At 34.6% G+C, this 19,087-nt stretch overlaps 1 protein-coding gene across 1 annotated transcript in view; it reads right to left on the minus strand.

Annotated features, from left to right (window-relative positions):
• Positions 1–578: 578 nt before the first annotated feature.
• The window catches only part of LOC106878637 (protein FAM177A1), a 70,979-nt gene continuing 52,470 nt past the window's right edge, over positions 579–19,087 (minus strand). Inside the window, exon 2 of the mRNA XM_089364028.1 lies at positions 579–4,408. Coding sequence (XP_089220154.1) covers positions 2,584–3,033 — 450 coding nt within the window. The 5' untranslated portion in view covers positions 3,034–4,408 and the 3' untranslated portion in view covers positions 579–2,583. The remainder of the gene's footprint in view (positions 4,409–19,087) is intronic.

The following is a 19,087-nucleotide window of genomic DNA, read 5'->3' on the forward strand; positions in this document are numbered from 1 at the left end:
TATGCAGCAATGTCGACATTTCCTTTACATACACACATTTACATTGATACCTACGCACAAACGACGGTATATATATATATAACATGCGTTTTCTCCATTCCTTAAATTCTTAAATATACTCAAATACCCAAAATTTCAAGGAGTTCCTGCCTTAAAAACAGGAACTAAACCACAGTTATTTTGTGTTCTTTGCTACATTGGTTTCTATTAACCCATTTATTCTATCAGAAGAATTTTTATTCATTAAGCTAGAAGAAATACACATAATTATATATATATATATATATATGTGTGTGTGTGTGCGTGTGTGTGTGTGTGTGCGTGTGTGTGTGTGTGTGTGTGTGTGTGTGTGTGTGTGTGTGCATGCAATATGGGTACATGTGTGTACACATGTCTGTATATAAGTATATATATATGTATATATATATATATATATATATATATATATATATATATATATATATATATTTATATATATATATATATATATATATATATATATATATATATATATATATATATATATATATATATATATATATATATATATATATATATATATATACATATATATATTATGTATGCATGTATGTATGTATGTCATTGGTCAGTTTTTATTTCAAGATTTTCGCCGATAGAGAAAGAACCGGTTTCTAACCTACATTCAAGGCTACTTCATTGGAACTTCAACATCAACAACAGAGTATTTTTATTTGTAAGTATGCATGCATGTGTGTGTGTTTGTTTGTTTGTAGGTATGTATGTATATATGTATCTATATATTTATATCTGTCCATATATATATGTGTGTGTGTATGTGTGTGTATATATATACACACATATACATACATATATACTGTACACACACATATATACATGGCAGTGGAGGTGGTGGTGGATGGTAGAGATGGTGATGAAGTTAATAAGAATTTCATTATGTATATATACGTATGTGCATATGTGTATATATTTGATTATATTTATACATATATGTATCAATGTGTGTGCTCCTGTGTGGATATATATATATATATATATATATATATATATATATATATATATATATATATATGCATGTATACGCATGCGTTGCTGCCTAGTAGCAAAAACATAATTTATGCAGGTTAAAAACGTCACGCATAAGTACATAAACACGCAAACTCACACACATGCATAAATACACACACACATACACAAACACATGTACGTAGAGACATACACATACACAAATATATACATAGACATACACACGCATGCATATAAAATTACAAATCATATGCCAAGTGTTGACGAGGCAACCACGGAATAGTACGAAGAATCACGAGGTCGTAGGTTCGATCCGACTACGTGGTAGCCAAAACTGATTGATGAAATTATGTGGAAGCCCGGGTAATAATATCTTTCCTGTAAATGAAAGTCCAGATTTGTCACACACTAGATCCCATTGTTGCGGCCGCTCACACGTTAATTTAACGCGTAGGTAGACCAACAAATTAAAGCAACTCACGACCATCGTCGACAAAGACTGAGGTCCATTGTAAATATATAAAATTATATATGTACATATAAACACATCGAATGGAACATCAGTATAATTTACAGAATTAAATACGTAAAAAGAACAGGATATATAACAAAATATGTGCTATTTTATATACATATGCAGTAGTGCATATGCATAAGTTTGCATGTATAATATCTAAACGTGTCAGCACCATCTTCATCAGTTAACATCCGTTTTCGATGATGGCATAGGTGGGGCTATGTGTATGTATATATACATGTATACACAAGTATGAATACTAAATTAACTCTGCGATTGAAGTTCAAATTGTACTTTATCTATACAGATTGGCTATATATATATATATATATATATATATATATATAATATCATTTGATTTTTGTATTCATAAATACATACCGACCTACCCTATGATGCGCCCACACACGGTTGTTGCTGAAGAATATCCAACTATATAGTAATTATACAGAATAATTTTGTATAATGGTATATTATGAATATAGGTTCAGCAGCTTTAAGCTGGTATGCAGTGCTGACAACAAATGTGATTTACTATGAAAGCCTAACACCCTCCATCTTCGTGTTATTATACATACATACATACATACATACATACATATATATAAATGTATGCATGTATGTGTATTTGTATGTATATATGTATGTATGTATATATATATATATATATATGTGTATGTATATATTTATATACACATATATATACCTACACATATATATAATAGTATGCATGTATGTGTATTTATATGTATGTATGTATGTAAGTATGTATGTATGTATGTATATAAGATATATGGCAAACCTGACTGATTGTTTTCAAAACTTTGCTGTAAAAGAACATAAACACAAATACACAGTCTTTAAATTAAATCATAGGTTTATCTCTCCATGCCGTGCATATATATATATATATATATATATATATATATATATATATATATATATATATACATATATTACAATTCACATATCCATATATTCACTTCTCCGAGTGTAAGGTAAGAGAGTTTTAGCACAACCCGAGTTATCATGGAGTTTGTCTAAAATTTTCCCTGCTGCCCTTCCTGTTGTCTTTTTATAATAGCAGCTTCTTCTTCCTTTTTCCGCCGATTATATTCGTCTATGGCATATTGATACTTAGGGCTGGTTATACCTAGCGCCCATCCTAGTTTCTCACCACACATCTCAGCAGTTTTTAAAGATTTCCGAAAAGCAACTGTCAAATAAAACCAAATCCATGGTAAAATCGTTGGAGATCGTGGATCAAACGACTTTGGTGGTACTAAAGGAGATTTGCTGTCATCACAGCTGGTTTGTTCGTCTTCTGAGGAAGAATATTCTTCAATGACACCGTCACTAAAATGTAATATCCTTTTCGGTATTTTCTTTTTCGTTTGGGTATTTCCATCTCCAAGATCAATGAAGCTGAGTTCTACATCTTTTGGTATACATTCCACTAAATTTACTTGAGAAATTCTTGTTTCCGCCATTTTCTCCTAAGTTTGTTATATTTTTGTATCATTCATTCGAGATATTAATCTCAAATCGCGTCTATATGTGTGCCTTGTTTCGCGTCTATGTATATATATATATATGTATATATACGTACGTATATATGTATATGTATATATATGTGCTTGTATGTACCTATGTATGAATATGAATATGTATGTTTATGATTGTAGGCATCTGTATATTTGCGATTATATTCTTTGGGGATTTAATTATCAGATTTACTTCAGTTTTCAGAAATACGTCAGCGTGTCAGTGCGTGTGTCAGTGGAGTGCGTGTTGTCAGTGCGTGTGTCAGTTCGTGTGTATTACTGCGACTACTTGCTCAAGTGTGTGATTTTGTGATTGTGCATTTCTTTGTGTACGTTTGTGTTTGTGTATGTGTGCGTCTATCCGTGTTTGCGTTTGTGTATGTGTGTGTGTGAGAGCGTATGTTAGTAACAGAACTAACAATATGTTGTACAATGTGATTAGTACAATAACAGCGAGTATCGATGTGGTGGTATGAATAATTCCGAAGCCAGATGCAAACAGTTGTCGATAAATGAAAATTTAATCCAATTTATGAATATATTTGTTTTCTTCCTTTACAGATCCGAGTTCAAAATTTCACCGGTGTTAATACACTCCTGCTTACAGGTCAAGTGGATTTCCGTTAATCCTTGATAATCATCCGTCCTTGCAATTCAAGATCATGAACTTTACACACACATGGATCCCTCCACGAAATCAACGACAAACAAACAAACATGTAGTGCAACCCTTTCGATTTCGCCTGTAGACAACACTGCGTCCGTGTGGAGTATATTGTTGTTGTTGTTGTTGTTGTAGTTGTTCAACTTATTTGACAACACCGAGTGCAACAATAACGATATTAACCATAAAATACAGAGACCATCTGCCGGAAGTAGTACAATAGGTGCGGAGTGTTGAGCGTGAGGGAGATGGGGAAAGAGAGAGAGAATGAGAGAATGAGAGAGAAAGGAAGAGTCACACGCGCACACACGCACACATACGCAATTACACCCACTCCCACACACAGTTAATCCACTTAATTACAATAGCTTTGTGTTGTCATTACATTTCATTTTTCATACAATAGATCGTTAGTTTTCTGTGTGTTTTGTTTTTCTTCTTATTGTTGTTGTTATTGTGGGTGTTGTTTTTGTTGTTTCTTCTTTTACTTTCTGTTTCGTGTTTTATCTCCTATCTATTCAAGCAGCTACTTGTCGAACGGTCTGATCGCATCGCCTTCAAACTTCCTGCTAGAGGCCACAACACCAAGTCTACACCAACACGCATCTACAAAACACTGTAGTTATATGCCTCCTATTTCTGATAATCAGCTCTTTTCTGCAAAAGAAAAGAAAAAAAGAACGAAAATCAATATCAAAAACAGTGTGTGTGTGTGTGTGTGTGTGTGTGTGTGTGTGTGTGTGTGTGTGTGTGTGTGTGTGTCTGTATGTGAGTGCTTAAAAGAATTGCAAGCAATATATGTGTTTAAACTATTAACTAGCAAGTGAATAAATATATAAATAGGTTAATAGATTTTTTTTTGTATGTGTGCGTAAAGGTAGGATATTTGAGGGATAAAGACTAATGATGTCTGCGTTTATGAAAGAGAGACTACCTGCTCTGAACGTACAGAGAAATCAATAGAACCTGCTGGACAGTAACGCGGTCGCTATACAACCGATCTATTGATGGCGGCTTTGTTAGAGGAACAGTAAAAATACTATGGCAACAACACACCCGGACGTATGAAATCATTATGCATGTATCCATATATATATATATATATATATATAGACATACACGCACACGTATATATGTATATATGTATATGTATATATGTATATATATGTATATCATCATATATGCATATATAAATATATATGTGTGTGTAAATATATATTTATATGCATATATATGTATATATACATATATATATATATATATACACATATATATATGAATATACATACAAGTATACAGTGACACAGACTCAAATACTCTCACGCATATACTTTTACATATGTTTATGTGTGTATATATATATACATATATATATATATATATATGAATATATAGGTAATGTATTTAATGTATGTATATATGTATGCATACATACATAAACACACGCACATGCATATGTATGCATATATAGATATATATGTATATATATAAACGCACGTGAATATTTACGTCAGACATGAGTCTTCTCACCTCAGTAAACCAGGAAGTTCAGCTTGTTTCCTACGGTGTATAAGCCAAGAGTTCTGTAACTCCCACGGGATGGGTTGCCATCCATCGCTACGTCGAAACCCCCACCCAGCCGCATAGCAATTACTGTTACTTATTCAGTGGTGAATTGACGACAACAACAGGGAAGAAATATTCTGATTAATTTCACAAGAAATCCGCTCATTGAGGGATATAACCGAGCCCCTTATGATCGTATGTTTAAATCCCTTAATATGAACGCTATGCACATATGCATGTGAGTGTGCGCATGTGTATCATCATCATCATCAACATTGATTAACGTCCGTCGTCCACGCATGCACGGTTGGCAGGAGCCGGTTACGTAGAAGACGACCTCAGGCTACTGTGTCTGTTTCGGCGGGGTTTTAACACCTGGATGCGCTTCTCAACACCAGCCACTCTGCAGCGTGGGCTCAGTACTTTTTACGTGGCTCTAGCATGGGGAATGTCAATTTTGGCATGATTTTCACAGCTGGATGTCCTTCCAAATGTCAACAACTTTACAGCGTGGCCTGGATGGTTGGTCTGAAGCTATAGCAGAAGATACTTGCCCCAAGGTGACACACACACTGGGACTGAACCGAGAACCAAGTGGTTGGGAAACAAACTTCTTCCCACCCGGCCACGTCTACGCCTACATCTATGAAACAGTAATCAATACAAAGTGCATCTTTCATCGACCAATGACTCGTACTGTTGCTCCTCTGGTTTTCGAGTGGCCTCAGTCAATAAATCAACATTGTGATAAAAGATAATATTTTTAAGCGTTCGATTAGTTCAATGTTCATTATTGCTCAAGTGCGATAACATCGCAGTCCCTAGCAACGGACTGAATCATCAACTGGCGCCCCTTAGTATATGCATGCATACATACAGGCAGACATAGGAAATATGTTTTCCAACGGTTATAGATAAATACATACATACATTCATACGCACACATACATACCTACGTACACGCACACACATACATGCATACATACATACATACATACATACATACATACATACATAAATACATACATGCATACATGCGTACATGCATACATACATGGTGTGGTGAATAAACTGTTGTCTAAATTAACAGATATATTTACCAGAATTACATAAAAATATCTTGAAATACGAAAGACTAAATGTATTCAATAGAATCGCCATTGCCTTCAACCACAGCCTCCAGACGACTTCGGAATCTCCTGCAACTCTTCTGGATGGTCTCCTTGTTTAAGTTGGGGAATGCTGCCATAAATCTTGCCTTCGGTTCATCTTTGGTGCTACAAGAGTCTTGTAGGTCACTCGCACAACTGTGCACACACAATAATTAATGGGATTGCATTCTGGTAAGGTATGTGGCCAGATGTTAAGGGTGATGTGGTGGCAGAAATTGTCTGACATCCATGACTGGGTTCTCCTGCTTCTGTGGCATATATAGATAAATAGATAGGTAGATAGAGAGAGAGAGAGAAAGGGGAGAGATGAGCAAGCACTGCTAGGCGTTTAAGATTTTCACGAAACGAAAGAATACTTTCTGTTCCAATCCCCTTTTGTGCACCTTGGGTAACTCTCTAATGGTATAGCCCCACATTTACCAATGTCTTGGGATTGAATTTCATCAGCGTTATACGAACCATGTCTAGCTCCAATGCATTTATATCATATCCTTTTTATACACCACGTTTCCACTCACTTACACTGTATCCAATAAAACATCTGGGATATAACAGCGTTGCTCTACGTTGCAACACATTCTTAGCTGAGCAGAACGAAGCATAAAATGAAGTACGCTACTGGAGGACATAAAGTGTTGCCCGGTCTGTCAATGAAATACATGATCTTACGAGCATGAGCCACCCACTTCATCCACTTGATTTTAAACACCGACGATATTTCGGCTAAAAGCTATTTATAGAGGCATGAACTGCTAAGCACGAGAGATGAATTGCACGTAATTCTAGCCGCCCGTTTTGTTTCCTTTTACATAATATGAGAGAGACCACGTGTGAAGAGGGGTGGAATGTGAGGCTGTGGTTCCTGTCCAAAGGACTGATTACGTCAGGGAGTAAGATGTGTACGTGGAGGAACGGTGTACGTTATTTAACCCTTATTTTTTTTTTACTTATTGCAGTCATTAGACTGCGGCCAAACTGGGGCACCGCCTTGAAGAGATTTCAGTTGAATGTCTCGACTCCGGTATTTATACCTTCTTTTTAATCCTATTGATCTCTTTTACCGAACCGCTAAGTAAAGAGCACGTAAACACATCCACCCTGGTTTGTCAAGCTGTGGTTTCTCAGTTGCCTGGACTACTGCTCCCAGTTATGATCACCACATAGTGCCAAACTAACAGCGGAGCTTGAAGCAGTCCAACGCCACTACACTAAAAAGATTGAAACAGTGCAGCGGATGAGCCACGGGGATAGGCTGAGAAAACTGCAGCATTACTCCTTGGAGCGAAGACGCGAGAGATTGGCAATAATATACATATGGAAAATCCTAGAGGGACAAGTACCGAACTTAGGCATTGAGTTTTACAAATGCCAGAACTGGCCGCCATTTTATTGTACCAATGGTACCATCCACTTCATCTAAATTCAGGACCAGGTGTTGCAATAGTCTAGGTTTCAAAGGGCCACAGCTTTTCAATGCCCTGCCACAAAAATCAAGAGATTTGCATAAGGTGGAAGTAGATGTCTTCAGAAAAGGAATTAGACATCCTCCTCTCCACGAATACCGGATGAACCAACAGTCCGACATAAGGTACAGACGAGGGCAGCGCAATCAAACTCTCTTATATACCAAATGTACCAGCAGCTGAGACAAAGGCACATCCAGGAGTGGTGATGTGAAACATTCAGGCTGAAGAAGTGAGAAAGACCATGGTAGTGCTCCAGCATGACCACGGACGCATGATGAAACGAGTTAATATTACTTTATATTAGTTAATATTATTTTAATATTAGCAAGTATACCACGACAATATTCAGACTATGCAGATCGTTACACTAAACGAAATATACTTTCGTCTATAGGATTCCTTCTCTCAATGAGAAAGTTTTATTTCCCAGTGAACAATTATTCGTTCAAATCCTCTTAACACATGCTTAGAATGAAACTATCTCCTAGCACTCGATTTCCACATTCAAATAGAAACGAGGGCTTTATTCATTTAAATTTTATGACCCAACGTGAATAATAAAGATTACAAGGTGCAAATTCCACATTTATGGAACAACTAATTTTCTTCCATGGTCACTCTATATTTATTCTGAAACTTTTCTTACAAACACAAAATATTCACACACACACACACACACACACACACACACACACACACACACACACACACACACACACACAGATACGCGCACTGACACATATAAACACACACAGAGATAGATGGATACATATATACATACATACATAAATGTATTCCTATACGTAATTATATAGAGACGCATATTAAGTTGGGGTGCAAAAATAGGTACACAGTTATGAAAAAAAAAAAACACGTACAATACTCATTTATTTTTGTCAAAAAAATTAAATATTACGATAAAAGTATGATTATGATTAATGACAATAAAAATATCAGAAATGAGGTTAACTTCAAACTTTTTTTGATAAAAATACTTGAGTATTGTACGTATTTTCCTTTTCATAATTGTATACCCACTTTTGCGTGGAGACACAATGGCCCGGTGGTTAGGGCAGCGGACTCGCGATCGTAGGATCGTGGTTTCGATTCCCAACCGGGCATTGTGAATATATATTGAGCGAAAACACCTAAAGCTCCTACTCATCCAATGACAAAAATGTAGCTTGAAGTAGACATTAGGTCTTCTAGCGCACACAAACAATATATTGAACGCACACAAACAATATATTGAACGCACACACGAGAAAGGACAAAAATTATGTACATACTCATTCTCAGACATCTAGCTTTCTCTGTGTATCACCATGTGTGTGTGTGTGTGTGCGTTAATATAGATACATAAATATATAGATAGATAAATAAATATATAGACGGATAGATAGATAGATAGATACATACATACATACATAAATAGTTAGATAGATAAATAGAAAGGTAGATACATAGGTTGATAGAGATAGATATTTAGATAGTTAGATAGATAGATAGATTCACGAGTATTTAGCCTCAGTGTATCTGGGCCTATTTTGTGTTTATGTGTGTAGCCTGTAGGTTTATGCTTTCAACTTTAATCATTTATTACGCTGACAGCAATAATATCAATCAATGATTGCTTCATTTTTATCTATCATAGATCAATAGCATTCAAACCAATAACTTTTGATTGTGCAATCGTGTTTGGAATCTTTTAGCTTCCAACATTTAGATCATACATTTAAATTCAACTTCATTTTTTGCAAATGCTACAAAATCCACTTAAAATTCCATATGGAACTTTTCTCTTTCCGTCTAGATAAAACGGTACTCCGTCGATTACGACGACGAGTCATTCACGTGATCCGATTGACGGAACACGCTGCTTGGGAAATTAACGTGTAAGTGATTGAACACTTCACAGACACGCATACTCTTAACATATTTCTTGGGGAGATTCAGCGTGACACAAAATGTGACAATGCTGGTCCCCCTTCAATTACAGGTACAACTCATTTTTGCCAGCTGAGTGAACTGGAGCAACGTGAAATAAATTATCTTGTTCAAGGACTCGACGCGCTGCCAAAAATCGAACTCGCCACCTCACGGTTATGAGCCGAATTCACTAACCAGTAAGCCACGTTCCTTCATCTCTTTCTTGATAGTTAAACACAATCTATCTTATTCCTATTTTCTGACAATAGCAGAACATTAGTAGAATCATCTAGTGTGTAAATAACCCTTTCTATTATAGGCATAAGTCCTGAAATTTGGAGAAGGGATCGTAGATTACATCGAGTACTGGTACTCAACTGGTACTTAATTTATCGACCCAAAAAGGAGAAAAGGTAAAATCGATCTCGGTGGGATTTGAACTTAGAACGTATAGACGGGAGAAATACTGCTAAGCATTGCGTCCAGCGTGCTAACGATTCTGCCACCTCACCGCCTATTTGGTTGTAATTAATGTTTTAGTATAATGTTTATTTTGTAATTGTTGTAAATTAATTTCTCGACGAGCAAAATTATTTTTCCTTCAATGTTTCTCAAAGCAAAAAATAAACTCCACTTTTTCCCACCCAGCGGGTAACATATTTGACTTTATTATTCCAATACCCTGATATTCTTCTCAATAGCATTATATAATCTCCCATATTCTCATAAATATTGGTATTATGTCGTTGCCTTAAAGGCTTCTGCTGACAAACATGCTCGTATGATCCCTGATCAATAGATCGGCCAGACATTGATGTATCAATAATGACTAAGCAATGATTCATCCTCGATAACAATGAGAATCACTTCATCCTGTTATGATATTCGTAATTCTAAACATTAAAACGCCTAATAAGGTCTTCGTAAAATTTCCCTTCTCAGATCTTCCGATATAAAACATCAAACAGACAAAAGGTACCTGCAATTGTAGCCAATAGATTCATATCACTTTCTTATTATGTCTTCAATCTTGTAAACAAATTAGGAAATTGGAAACCGCCATTATCTTTAAGATATCCAAAGTAAATCTGTCCACGTTTATATGTTTTTCAGTAGTCAGCGTCTTATAGAATTTATTGCAACAATCTCTCACTCTCTCTCTCACTCTCACTCACACTCCCTCTTTCTCTCTCTTTTCCCTCTCTCTCTCAATTTCCCTCTTTATCTCGCTCCCTCTCTCAGTTCACATCGAATGCACCAGTACAACGGTCGCTCATAAAACATTTAATCACGCAAATATATCGAATTGTGGATAGGAACATGTGAGAATATAAATTTAATTGTTTGTGATTCATTTAACTAACTCCCATCCGACTTTCTCCATTCAGGTACACGGTGCAATATAGATCAATTATTTATAAATGGCATGATACGTGTGTGCGCTTATATTATATTATATTATATTGCATTACATTATATTATATATATATATATATATATATATATATATATATATATATATATATATACATTCAGACACACATATACAAACATATATATGTATGCGCATGTATATGCACGTTTATATGTGCCCACAATCGCGCACGCACACACACACACACACACACATACACACACACACACACATATATATATATGTATATATATATATATATATATATATATATATATATATATATATATATATATATATATATATATATATATATATATATATATATATATATATGATGGTCTACGTGAACACACCGACTTTGGTGCAGTATTGACAAATCTTGTGTTCGATAGCATTACACCGAAAATAATATCAATGGAATTACTAAATTATATAATATACAGAGAAGATAATCCATGAATAAAGAATTTCAGGAACCTATTCAAACGTGTATAACTGCGTGGTTAAGGAGATTGTGTTGCGAAAATGATGTTATCTGTTCGATCCCACTACGCGTTACTTCATTCAAGTCTATTTTTTTAACACGTCATATAAGTTAGCGGGGACAAATATGTTTTGATTGGAAATTAGTTGACGTTAATTTGTGGAAACCTGTCTCTCTTTCCCTGTGTATACATACATACGCAGATCTCTCTATCTCTCTCTCTCTCCATCTCTCTCTCTCTCCCTCTCTCTCTCTCTCTCTCTCTCTCTCTCTTTCTCTCTCTCTCTCTCTGTGCGCGTGTGCATGTGTGGACATATGAACATGCATAATCGTTAGCATGCCGGGCGAAATGCTTAGCGGTATTTCGTCTGTCGTTACGTTCTGAGTTCAAATTCCGCCGAGGTCGACTTTGCCTTTCATCCTCTCGGGCTTCGATTAAATAAGTACCAGTTACGCACTGGGGTCGATGTAATCAACTTAATCCCTTTGTCTATCCTTGTTTGTCCCCCCCTATGTTTAGCCCCCTGTAGGCAATAAATAAATATATACATATACACGCATACATACATATGATAAAAAAGCAACAACTGCTATGAGTACTAGGGTTCATAGGGCCAATTACTCGTTTTCCATTGAGTACAAGTACAAGAGTACATCAGAGCATGTCCCCTGGACGGGACGACAGGCACTCATTTGTCATTGCATCTGAGTGGAGTAAAGCAACGTTAAGTGAAATGTTTTGCTCCAGAACACAATCACCACTCGGTCAAGCAATCTAAACCAAGATGTAGCAATCGTAGGCGCAACACCTTAACCACTGGGTCATGTACCTTCACACTGATGATAAAATCAAATTGTCACTGTTATCTATTTATATATTTAAATAACTAATTTATTAATTGGTTTGTTCGTTAGTTACTTACTTAATTAGTAGGTTAGCTATTACTTATTGATAGTTAATTAGATTTACACACGTAAACAGTGGTATTCGCGCTTTTTCTTCTTTTTTTGCCTGTTCCAGACAAACCTAAAACTCCTTCGGACACCAAATAGTCAGTTGTTCTTTTCACTGTACTTTTCAGAGTATCATCTACCTTTCAGACAAACTACTGCAAGTTCTACTGTTTCTTCAACAGAAAGAAAACGCTTATAGTGTACTAAAGGTGTGAGCAGTCGCATATCTTCGTCGATGTTTACCACATGGAGACTTGGTTATGCTGACACTGGTTGCGTCTTTTTCACCATGACAGCTAACTTTAAAAGGAAAGATTTCAGAGAAGTATAGAATATCTTCAATAGAATTTCTATAACAAATAAAATATATTACTCTGCTTTCGTTATTGAGTACATTACGTTATCCGATATTCTGCGCACTTGACTTTCTATTGTTTTATTTTTATTTATATTTATTTTTTTTTTTTGGTAGAAGAATATTGCATAGATATGGATAAAACTGTTTCGATTTTCAGTATACAAACATATGATACATTCACATATACTTATAAACACACCCACCCAAAACCCACCAACTCACCCACTCTCTCTCTCTCTTACTCTCTCTCTCTCTCTCTCTCTCTCTCACACACACACACACACAGAGCTAGATCGATCGCTCGATAGATAGATAGATATAATCATGTGCATATACATATACATATATACAAAAATAATATATATATAATACATAAATATATTAAAAACGTATAGTTCTCTTTCTGTAAATATATATATATATATATATATATATATATATATATATTATATATATATGTACGCATGTATGTATGTATATGCATATATGTAAGTATATAGGCGTATATATATATCTCATACATACACACATGTGCCCACACAATAATTATATATGTAATATTTACTTCAGACTTATAAAAAATATATACATCCTGGATTTATTAAAATAAAGAAAAAGAATAGGAACGAAAAGTAGCAGAACGTTGTGCATTCCTCTAAAAGTTTTCAAGCTTTACTTCCAAGATTAGAAATAAAGAAAAAGGTGGGGGAAAAAACTCGATTCTTGATTTATAGGAAAGAGTATTCCATCATAAAAAGAATTTTGAGATTTGAGATATAAGGCGATCCGATTCTTGGAAGTCAAAAGAAACGACTTAATGCTTATATTTTATTTTATTTCTAAGAACAAATGGATATTGTATTAATAAAAAGAAAAAGTACAAACTGGATTTATAAGAAAATGACATTAGATTCATCAAGCGTAGGTGAAAAAGGTAAAAAAGAAGCCGAGAACTATATCTTGCAATGTTATAAGAAATAAAGACTGCCGGTAAAATAAAAACTCATAAATTGGATTCTTAATAAATCATTGTCATTTTTTTTCTCTTGTCTTATTGTTACTGCAATATTCTTTCAGTATATTGTATCACTGAAAGATGTCAGGTTGAGATTGAACCCGCAATAATCATGGCGATGTCAGGAACTCGTGGCACGGAAATACTTCCCGCGCCCACCCAGCAGCTTGGTGTAGATGTTGATATGGATTTATGCTTCAGTGGGATTTATAATATTGGTCCTTGAAGAGTAACAGTGCAATATCCCTCAAAATTCATATCCTTATGTCCTGAAAATATAAGGGCACATTGAATAATGTAATCCAAGATAAGTTAAGCCTTGAAAAGACGGTAACCGATTGGTTACAGATCCGCTTTATTTATGCTCCTCAAGACCTAAACAACAAGAACAGCGATACCTGGCATAAGGAGGAAGCGTATAACTGGCATGATGTATCTCATAAAGCAGGTTTAATGGAATACTGTAATTTATGATTTTATAATATCCGGATAATAGAGATTATATGTTATTAGTAAGGTGGACTTAATAGTAAAGTTAATGGTTAGTATGTGTAGTTGAATATGGTTTTGTAAGGGGTACATATCGCCCGTCACTCTTGTTATGGTCTAGCAGAAATAACTGACAGATCACACTCAACTGACACCCTCTAACGGAATTGCAAATGGAAAAACATTTTTGAGAGTATTTAGCTTTACATTTACTGATTTTCAATAGAATACAGGATTCCTTCATTCCATAATTCTTTTATTTGATTCAGTCAGCAGGGTGAGGCCTTGCTGTGGCACCGCTTTAACGAATTCTAGTCGAACGAATTGACCCCAGTACATATTTTTTTTTGTAGGTCTTGTCGTTATTTTGTCGGTATCTTTATTGAACTGCTATGTTACAGGACGTAAAGACACCAGCACTGGTTGTCAAGCGACGGTGGAAATCAAACTCAAAGGAATACGCACATAAATATACATGCATAAATACACACACACACACACGTATATATATATATATATATATATATATATATATATATATATATATATATATAAAGAGAGAGAGAGGAGGGAGAAAGAGAAAAGATGAAAAAACTCAAAAGATTTGTTTTACAGGATCTAAGAGAATATTCGAGCCATGATAATAATAAAGATATTATACAATTTTGTACAAAATAAGGTTTTGTTCTTTCAGTATAATTGACGTAAAGACCGGTTTGACATTGCTCTCAGCTTGATGAGTAAAGCCAAACCGGTCTTTACGTCAATTATACTGAAAGAACAAAACCTTAGTTTGTACAAAATTGTATAATATCTTTATTATTATCATGGCTCGAATATTCTCTTAGATCCTGTAAAACAAATCTTCTGTGTTTTTTCATCTTTTCTCTATTATATCCACCACATGTGTTTCCTCACTAAAGTCTTTTCTTTAGTTTTATGCGTTAAGTAAAACATGTTAAAAGAAGATTCAAAATATATGTAGGCTTGACTTACTTTTTCTAATCCTTACACTTGTCGATTTATATAAGTATATATATATATATATATATATATATATATATCTTTTACTCTTTTACTTGTTTCAGTCATTTGACTGCGGCCATGCTGGAGCACCGCCTTTAGTCGAGAAAATCGACCCCAGGACTTATTCTTTGTAAGCCTAGTACTTATTCTATCGGTCTCTATTTGCCGAACCGCTAAGTTACGGGGACATAAACACACCAGCATCGGTTGTCAAGCGATGGTGGTGGTGGTCGGGGGACAAACACAGACACACAAACACACATACATATATATATATACATATATACGACAGGCTTCTTTCAGTTTCCGTCTACCAAATCCACTCACAAGGCTTTGGTCGGCCCGAGGCTATAGTAGAAGACACTTGCCCAAGGTGCCACGCAGTGGGACTGAACCCGGAACCATGTGGTTGGTACGCAAGCTACTTACCACACAGCCACTCCTTATATATATATATATATATATATATATATATATATATATATATATATATATATATATATATATATATATATATATATATATATATATATATATATATATATATATATATATATATATATATATATATATATATATATATATATATATATATATATATATATATATATATATATATATATATATATATATATATATATATATATATATATATATATATATATATATATATATATATATATATATATATATAATTTTCCAGAGGATGTAGCAACCGTTACCAATATAGCATAAGAACTTACCTTAGGGGATCATTAACTAGATTCCTTAAGGGTCGTTCTCTGTCTCTTTTGAATATGAAAATTTAAAAGTTAAAAACCTTATAATATATATATATATATATATATATATATATATAATGCGTATTAAATGTACACTGTATTTTATATGAAAAATATATAGTCTGTTGACTATTTGTTTTACTACCTTAAGACTTATTAATTAAATATATATAGGCGCAGGAGTGGATGTGTGGTAAGTAGCTTGCTTATCAACCACATGGTTCCGGGTTCAATCCCACTGCGTGGCACCTTGGGCAAGTGTCTTCTATTATAGCCTCGGGCCGACCAAAGCCTTGTGAGTGGATTTGGTAGACGGAAACTGAAAGAAACCCGTCGTATATATGTATATATATATATATATATGTATATGTGTGTGTGTTTGTGTGTGTGTGTGTTTGTCCCCCTAGCATTGCTTGACAACCGATGCTGGTGTGTTTATGTCTCCGTCACTTAGCGGTTCGGCAAAAGAGACTGATAGAATAAGTACTAGGCTTACAAAGAATAAGTCCCGGTTTCGATTTGCTCGACTAAAGGCGGTGCTCCAGCATGGCCGCAGTCAAATGACTGAAACAAATAAAAGAGTAAATGAGTATATATATATATATATATATATATATATAGATGGATGGAAGAGGAAAACTATAAGTCCAGACTAAAAGACTTGATTGTGGAAGAAGTTGAAGTCTGGGTTCATCGAAATGATAGAATCTAAAATCTTCAACATACATATATTCTTTGACTTGGCCTAACATTTATTTTATTTTTTTAAAAATTGTTTTATCGAAATTTTCAAGATGAAAACATTTCTGGATAAGAAATATAGGCATTGATCTATTTATAGGTTTAACTTGATCATTTATGTCAAGATTCTTTCTAAAGAATTCTCCAAGTATTTCCTTATGGGAAATGTTGTCCCAGTTGCGTCTGCAACGAGACATTTATGAGAGAAGAGAATAACGCCTGATAAGCTAAAAATATCACAGAGAATTTCATACGAAACATCCCAAAATTACGAGATGCACGCTCTGCCAACTCCATTCTTGGAAGCGTTTAATGGGGGTGACATTATTTGGTATGACATTACACTGACCGGAATACTCTCAACGTATGATATATATATATATATATATATATATATATATATATATATATATATATATATATATATATATATATATATATATACATATGTATATCATACATATACATACATACATGTATGTATATGTATCTCCTACTTGTTTCTGTCATTAGACTGCGGCCATGCTGGAGCACAACCTTGAGGAATTTTTAGTCGAATGAATTGACTCGCAGTACTTTTTTTTTAAGCCTTGTACTTATGCTAACGACTCTTTTTTTACCGAATGGCTAAGTTACGGGGATGTAAACGCACCAACACCGCTTGTCATGTGCTTGAGTGGGGAACAAACACAGACACAGAACACACACACACATATCTCTCTCTCTCTCTCTCTCTCTCTCTCTCTCTATATATATATATATATATATATATATATATATATATATATATATATATATATATATAGATATATATATATATAGATATATATATAGATATATATGACGAGTTTCTTTCAGGTTCCGTCTACCAATTTCACTCACAAGGCTTTTGTCGGCTTGAAGCTATAGTAGAAGACATTTGCATAATTTTCTACGCAATGGGACTGAACCCGGAACCATGTGGTTAGGAAGAAAGCTTCCTACTTTGTGAAAGGATGCAGCTCAGTTTATTAGAATGATATCGATTCCTGCATTAGTAATAAGGCCAACGCATATATACATACATACATACATATATATATATTCATATATATATATTGCTGTTAATGTTTGTCATCCTTCGCATCACCATGGCGCTACTTCAAGAGTTTTTCGGTGACCGGATTATTTCGAAGGGATTTTGGCCACTAAGATCACCTGATTTAACACCACCAGACATTTTTTTTCTGAGGAGCAAGCATAGTATCAGTGTACAAGAATCACCTGAAAACCGTTAAATACTTCGTGAGGAGAGACTTTTTGAACACCCTGTATAAGAAATAAAGTTAACTCTGGCAGGATTTGAACACGATATCCACAGGAATGCAACTAAATAAGACAAACTGTTTTGTCGTCTGATCCACCAGTCAAAAGTTGGCGCTGTTCTCAATATAATAATTATATTTAAACCCAACGACTGTACTTCTACGTTGTTGTTTAACTCGCTAGAAATAGCAAAATCTCTCTCAGTTAATGCCCCAACCGTTTTATGTGAGTAAAGCGATAATGAGGGTGTTGAACCCAGAGTATTTGGTAAAAAAGATATAATTGTTGCAGTTGGGCTGGCTTTGATTATCTCTCAGCTCAGTCAGTATTGAACCGAATCTGGAAAAACCTCATTCCTCAGCCGGTTTAATATGACGACCATCACCACCGGCATCAATTCCACCACTACCACCACTACCCCCAACAGCACATGGTCTTTGGATGACCTCTGTTGAATCCATTTCCTTGCAAGTATTGAAACCAGGTCTCCGATTTAGCCATAAATTCTTCGCTTCTATCACCATTCACAAAGACCTTGTTCTTTTCTAAATAAATAGGTTACTGGTTCCGTTTGTTATACTCTTGTGTTATTTACTTCATTTTCTTTTTATTTATGTCCCAGATATTGAAGA

This window comes from Octopus bimaculoides, chromosome 16 (genome assembly GCF_046866305.1).
Source record: "Octopus bimaculoides isolate indiv1 chromosome 16, ASM4686630v1, whole genome shotgun sequence".
Classification (NCBI taxonomy): Eukaryota; Metazoa; Mollusca; class Cephalopoda; order Octopoda; family Octopodidae; genus Octopus; species Octopus bimaculoides.